This window comes from Anguilla anguilla, chromosome 12 (assembly GCF_013347855.1).
Source record: "Anguilla anguilla isolate fAngAng1 chromosome 12, fAngAng1.pri, whole genome shotgun sequence".
NCBI lineage: Eukaryota > Metazoa > Chordata > Actinopteri > Anguilliformes > Anguillidae > Anguilla > Anguilla anguilla.
Window position 1 is genome coordinate 8,675,257 of NC_049212.1, and position 7,177 is coordinate 8,682,433.

At 49.6% G+C, this 7,177-nt stretch overlaps 1 protein-coding gene across 4 annotated transcripts in view; it reads right to left on the reverse strand.

Moving 5' to 3' along the window:
- brip1 (BRCA1 interacting protein C-terminal helicase 1) overlaps window positions 1–5,937 on the reverse strand; it is a 20,384-nt gene extending 14,447 nt beyond the window's left edge. Inside the window, exons 1-7 of one of the 4 annotated variants that reach the window (XM_035383908.1) lie at window positions 5,846–5,937; window positions 4,752–4,877; window positions 4,270–4,381; window positions 3,873–4,046; window positions 3,616–3,761; window positions 3,047–3,235; window positions 614–919 (exon numbers count right to left, since the gene is read on the reverse strand). In XM_035383908.1, the coding sequence (XP_035239799.1) occupies window positions 614–919; window positions 3,047–3,235; window positions 3,616–3,761; window positions 3,873–4,046; window positions 4,270–4,381; window positions 4,752–4,844 (1,020 nt within the window). In that variant the 5' untranslated portion in view covers window positions 4,845–4,877; window positions 5,846–5,937. Of the gene's footprint in view, window positions 1–613; window positions 920–3,046; window positions 3,236–3,615; window positions 3,762–3,872; window positions 4,047–4,269; window positions 4,382–4,751; window positions 4,878–5,819 lie in introns of all 4 variants that reach the window. The other 3 variants (XM_035383909.1, XM_035383910.1, XM_035383907.1) reach the window with 3 other exon arrangements.
- Between the last annotated feature and the right edge of the window lie 1,240 nt (window positions 5,938–7,177).

Consider the following 7,177-nt stretch of genomic DNA (forward strand, 5'->3'; position numbering starts at 1 on the left):
CTCTATGCTTAACCCAGCTGTGCGCTGATAATGGGCGAAATGTAGACTCTGTTCTAGGCCCTTCCCGTCCCGCTAAATATGTTTGTTTGTTTTGTTTGTTCCCTGTTCCAGGCCCCTCCCCCCACCCCACTAAATGTTCTTGTTTGTCGTTTTGTTTGTTCTCTGTCCCAGGCCCCTCCCCATCCTGCTAAATGTGCTCGTTTGTTGTTTTGTTTGTTCCCTGTCCCAGGCCCCTCCCCACCCCACTAAACACGTTTGTTGTTTTGCCTGTTCCCTGTCCCAGGCCCCTCCCCACCCCACTAAACACGTTTGTTGTTTTGTCTGTTCCCTGTCCCCGGCCCCTCCCCCACCCCGCTAAATGCACTCGTTTGTTGTTTTGTCTGTTCCCTGTCCCAGGCCCCTCCCCATCCTGCTAAACACGTTTGTTTGTTTTGTTTGTTCCCTGTCCCAGGCCCCTCCCCCACCCTGCTAAAGCGCGCTTGTTTGTTTGTTTTGTCTGTTCCCTGCCCCAGGCCCCTCCCCACCCCACTAAACACGTTTGTTGTTTTGTCTGTTCCCTGTCCCAGGCCCCTCCCCCACCCCGCGTTGGCGGCTCCGCGGCGGGGCGGCTCACGTTCTTGCCGTCCAGCAGCTCCTTGCAGTGCTCGTTGCGGTTGGGGCGCGCGGTCACTTCGGGGTTGACGCAGGTGTGGTCGCGGCTGGACAGGATGGTCATGGGCGCGCCGGAGTACAGCGTGCGCTTCAGCTCCCGGGCCACCTGCGTGATCTGCTTGTGGGTTCGCGTCCCGAAGAAGATTTTGGGGACGCTCTTCTTCTTCTTCGTGGCCCCGCCCTCCGTCTCCTGGTCCTTGCCCTTTTCCGGCGCCTTCCGCCCCGCCGGGCAGGCGGCGCAGGGGCACAGCGAGCAGGCCGCAGGGGACTGCGCCGAACACAGAGAGGGGCAAATCTGTCAGGGGCATTTACGGCCGCACTGTTTTTTTTTGCCTGCTAATCTACTGGTCATTTTTTCATTTTGTCAGTTAATCAAGTTTGTCATCCAGCTCTACACCGCAAGCTGTAAACTGAAAAACTCATAACGTTTGTTCATAAACCCCAACAAGACTAAACAACAACGCTGTGCTGGCAAATGAAAAAAAAAATCACTTTTTTTGATCCTAAAAATTGGCTTTGTATTCTTTTTCTGAAATACTATAGTTTTGCATTACAAACGTTATGGGCTGGTTTCCCAGACATGGATTAAGCCAAGTCCGAGTCTAAAAGAAAAATTCAATGAAGATCTCCATAGAAAAGAATCTTTAGTGGGTTAATCCACGCCTGTGGATCCAGGCCAATATTCATTATTACCCTTAATACACACTGCAGTACAATACCTACTTTTCCCCCAGTCTTTCACAATGGCCCCCTTTAGAGATCACCCCCACAGAGTAGCCCAAGTTCCTAGAGGGTCTGTGACCCCCCACCCAGCTCCTAGAGGGTCTGTCCCCCCCACCCAACCTCCACCCAACCCCCACCCCAACACTGCCACCCCCCCCCCCCCCCAGTGTCCTGTAAATGCCCCTCAAAGCCACTTCAGCTCCTGTACATTCTGTCCTTCACAGCTTCATAACACATCAATAACTGCAACAGAGCGCTACCCGAACCCTTCAGAAGTTTCCAGGAGTCATTCATAACCCGGGCGTCTCAGTTTTCACCTGCGGAGCGTGGGTCCGCGTCCCAGACCACCCCAGAGGGAGGGGTATGGGTTAGGGTGGTGGGGGCGGGTGGGGGGGGGTAATGACACATGGGTTAGAGTTAAAGTGAGGGTCAGGATGAGGCCCCTTAAGAGTGGCAGGCACACTGCAGCCTACAGCACTGAAATTCACCCTGCTCAGAGACACATACACACACACACACACACACACACACAGACACACACACACTCACTTACACACACACACTCACACACTCACACACATACACACACACACACACACTCACACATACATACACACACACACACACACACACACACACCCACACTCACACTCACACACACACACACACTCACACACACACACACACAGCCTGGCCGGTCAGCAGCAGGTGAACCCTGTCCGTGACTCCCCCAGGTGCGCAGGGAGGTCAGTGCAGCTCTTAATTAAACTGGAGCTCACTTCAAAGAACCGTTCAGGCTGTCACTCAGCATTGGGAGGGGAGGTCAAATGACAGGAAAAACTAGAGCAGATTCACTCCCCCCCCCCCCCCCCTCCCCCCCGCAGGCCCCCATTGTGAGAGACACCCTCTGATCACCTGTAACAAACCCCCCCCCCACCTGCTCCACTGTACAAGTCACCAGCAGTGTGTAAGCTGTGAGCAAGAGAAGAGAGCAGACACACACATTCTTCTCAGTGCGCTATAACCAGGAACTCTCCTACACTGCACCTGCTTAAAGGTTCTGCCTAAAGTGCTGTCTCACTCCCATAAAAGGGTGTTCATATATGAGGGGTTTACAGAAGCGAAAACAAAGTTTTATCGTTAAAAGTAAACAATATGCAGGCTTTCCAACTAAAAACAAAGCTGTGACATCACAAATACGTGATTAGAATGTTGCTGTCTGAACATTCTAATGCTGATGTCACTACTGGTGTCTGAAAGCAGTGGAGTTCTAGAACACTGACTTAGAATGTTGAAAAATCATTTTTAAAAAACGTGCTCCTCAAAGGGGTTGAGACATATCAACAGATCCAAAAGTGCTAATTGACAAGTAGGATCTAAGGTCTATAAATCAGATGCATCAGTAATGTTAGACGGTAGCTAAAGACATTAAGCTGCTATTTGCTCTGCTGTCATAGTCAGAACAGGCACAGGCAAACACTGACAAAACACCCTGTGCAAGAGCAGACTCTGCTGCCCCCCACTGGACAAACACGAGTACTCCTGATTTATACAGACTCCAGGGGTCTACAGCTCAGGCCCCATGGACCCACAGCGTCTGCTACTTTTCATCGTTACACAGCACATAACAATTAAACAATTAAAGCGCCTGATTATGCAGCTAACCCCTCACCTTGCTCGTTTTAAAGGCTGCGGGTGAAACAGCACTCACAGAGCAGGGTGACGGGGGCGGGGCGGCCCCTGTCTGGGCCTGGCCGCTGAGCTCCACGCCCCAGGTTCGGGGCCGGGGGAGCGGGCTCTCGCCCCCAGACTCGTCGTCCAGGTACACCACGCCCCTCTCCAAGCACCTCAGCTTCCTGCCCTGGAGAGGAGAGGAGAGGAGAGGAGGCAGAGCTGATCCTGGGTGAGTTTACATATTTACCCACACAATGCATGGGACTGTGACTGGGCTGAATACACTGATCCTGGGTCAGTTTACATATTTACCCACATAATGCATGGGACTGGGACTGGGCTAAACACACTGATCCTGGGTCAGTTTACATATTTACCCACATAATGCATGGGACTGGGACTGGGCTGAATACACTGATCCTGGGTCAGTTTACATATTTACCCACATAATGCATGGGACTGGGACTGGGCTGAATACACTGATCCTGGAACAGTCAGGAGCGATGAAGGACACTGGGTTGTAAAAGGAGAAGATGACCGGCACGCGGGAGCCCTACACGGCGTTACCTTCTGATCGGCGGCAGGGGTGCGCACGCGCTTCCTGTCGGGCAGGAAGTCGTCGTCATCCTCGGCGGCGAGCGAGGCCTGGACCTTCTGGGCCAGGCGGGACGCCAGGGAGCTTCTCCGGGGCGTGTACTCCTCGGGAGGGGCGTCTGTGACCCACAAACCAAATTTTAAAAAGGGAAACTAAAGTCATAGAGAGAGACATTTAAAAAAGGGTCGGTGCTGATCCACGATGGCCGATCCGGTCCAGGTTTTCTGACCTGCGGCAGCGCCCCCCTCCTTTTTGTCCGGGGTTGTGAGATCCACGACGGGCGGCCGCGGCTCGGGAACGCTGGGAATTCTGGGAGGAGTGGCGTGGCAGGTGCACTGGCAGGGCGTGGTCATGTCCGGCTTCTTGCCCGCCTCCTTGGGGCTGGCGTCCTCCTGAGCTTTAGCTAAACACAGCGTGCACAGGCGTCACTAACACTGCTGCTCGACACCCGCCAATCACAGGCCATCACTGCTCAACACCAGCCAATCAGAGGCCATCACTGCTCCACACATGCCAATCACAGACCATCACTGCAACACACGCTCCAATCACACACAAGGACGGAGAGAGACGATCACATGATGAGGGGGAGAGAGAAGTGATCACATGACAGGGGGTGCCGGTACCGTGCTGGGCTTGCTGCCAGGCCAGGGCTGAGCAGAGGAGGGCCAGGCTCTTGCCACTGCCCGTGGGGCTCTCCAGGAGACAGTGCTGCCCGTGGTTCAGGCCCCGCACGATCTGCAGGGGACACGCGCGACAGAGGTCAGCCCAACAACAACAACACCCTTCCCACGGCACAGCGAATATTTTTCAACATTCTGAGACAGTGCTCTAGAACTCCATTGCTTTCAGCTACCAGTAGTGACTGTGACATCAGCATTAGAATGTTCAGTTAACAACATTCTAATAACACATTTGCGATCGCACACCTTAAAGAGTTAAAGGCACGGTGAGCGTGGAATAAACAGATTAGCTTAAAAGTTCAAATGTGGTGTTCTTTTAAGTGCCTACTGACTGTCTGTGACTATGTGCTACTCATTAGTAACATATGACACAGCTCAAAAGGCACAAGGCGGGGAGGGGGGGGGGCAAAAAAGAGGGTCCTTACAGAGTTCATCATGGCCAGCTGGGAGGGGTACGCCTTGCAGGGGAAGCCGATCTTCACCCCGCCAATAGTGTACTCCACTGAGGGTGCAGCCATGGTAACCGCAGGACACACCACAGTGGAAACAGGCTGTGAGAACGTACAGGGATGTTAGCAGAGGCGCTGGATTTACGTGCAACTACCTGAAATATTAATTTGGGAATAAAAAAATATATATACAAAACATATTTAAGTATATTGCATATTATACTCTAACATAAAATGTAACTCAACTAAGATGCTGAAATATGAACAGAAAGAATGTAACTAATATAGATAAATATTGATGTTAGCCACCTTAATTTCAGCTAACTGGGAGGTAAACTCTCCAAGATGGCTAGCTCGCTAAATGAACTTTCTTAAAAATAAGTATGGACACTATAACGTTAGCCTCCAGCTGTAAGGGAGGGCATCCGGGCACTTTGTTAGTAAATTACGTCAACAATGACGGTGAATACGGCAGGAAATGCTTTAAGAAACGTTCATTGGAAGCCAGCCATCCAGCTCGCGAGATTTGGTTGGCTAGGAAGCGCTAGCTATGTTGTGTCTAGATATTCATCGCAAGCTATATTCAAAAAACATTTTTTCTTTAGGCAGTTGACAATGTTAGCGAGCTTTGTCCAATAGTTTATCACATATGATATTCGTTGAGTGTTGGTCAATACACACTGTTAGACTACAAACGACACATTAGCCAGACATGTCATCTCGGCACCCTACACTAACTAGCTAGCAAGCTAAATGTTAATCATCAAAGTTCACCCGGACAAAACAAAGTCGGTAACAGTACACAACTTAGCAAGTGGTATCACATCTTCTTTGCTAGAACGACAGATAGCCAACATTAGCTTTCTGTGTCATTATATAAATACTACAGGTTAGCAAGACTTAGCTATAACCCACATACTGTACATATAGATGGCAATGGCGGTTAGCTAACTTCGACTTACTAAAAAAGTCAGCCATCAAACAAGGAATAATGCACAGCGTGCTCATTGCACGCTGATCTTATAGCTAGACAATATAACTTACGTTAGTCGATTTGTTAACGTTATTACCTATTTTCAGCTGCTGGACGGAGACGTAAACAAACTGAACATCAGCTAGCAAGCTAACTAGTTCCCAAATTAAATTCCCGCCTTGGAAATCAATGCTAGAAACCAATCAGAGCTAAGAAAGTGTTGAGGGACGTGGTGATTTAGCCAACCAAATATGGCTATACAAATAACCAATAGAAATTACCGAAGCAACCTAAATTTAACGCCTTCCATGGATACAAATGTAAAAAGGAAATCACATCTTTTTGGCTGCACCACCTTTGGGCCAGCCCTATAAACGCGAATTTCTGTGACTTGCGATGAAGTTACACCGCGCATGTTTGTGACTGAGTGATGAAGTTAAACCATTGGTTGGCCGGTTCGGTCAAGCCATATACTAGGTTTTGAGCTGCTCTTGTTTTTTTTTCTTCAGTGGGAACAATGCACTTCCACGGAAAGAAGTAGAATAAGTGATCTGGAAACCGAATTAATACCATGGCCATAGCGGGTGTCCACACACGTCACCTTAACCATGCTAGCAGCCAAATCTTGCTTCTGAAGTAATCAGGTTTTTGTGTTATGTACTTCGAGCATCAAGTGCACTGTACAGCACCATACAGAGAACTGTAACAGCAAAACAAACAAAAAAGTAATTACAATAACAAGCTTTTTAAAAAAAATGTTTTTTAAGTGAGTAAGTGTATGTAAACAGAATAATAAGAACCGCATACGCACTAATTATAATATTTTAGAACAGATAGTGAAAACAGTAACGTGGTATAACCATCCCTTATCCACCCTTGAAACATCGTCACAGGCCATCCCTCCCTCCCCTGCCACTCTCATCTCCAGCGGTCTTGATTACTGCGTTGCCCAGCTCCATGCCACTCATGCCAGTCTACTGCAGAAAATTATAACTGTTCACTGCCCAGCTGCCTGTTCACAGACCTATTCCATCTCCCAGAATCACATCACCTCATTTGAGATGCTCAAAAACTTTCTCCCAGTCAAAGCCAGAAGTGTATAAACCCCTCTCGCTCAGTACAATAAAAATAGAACAGAACAGTAAATGCTTTTTTATTTATTTTTTATAGTACAGCTGATTATTTTAATGCTCCAGCAGATTGAAATGGTTAGAATCTGAGCCACAATGACTGGCAATCAGAGGGAAATTGGCAGAACCAGAGGAAGAGGGAGCATCCAAGGCGACAGTACGTACGGCTGCCCTTCATGTCCCACGCTGTTGCCGTGGGAACCCGCAGGCCAGGAGGAAGGAGGAGGGAGGCGGTGTGAGCCTCCTGCCTGGCACCCCAACTCCTCCACCCTGGCACGGAAAAGCAGCCGCAGCCCCGC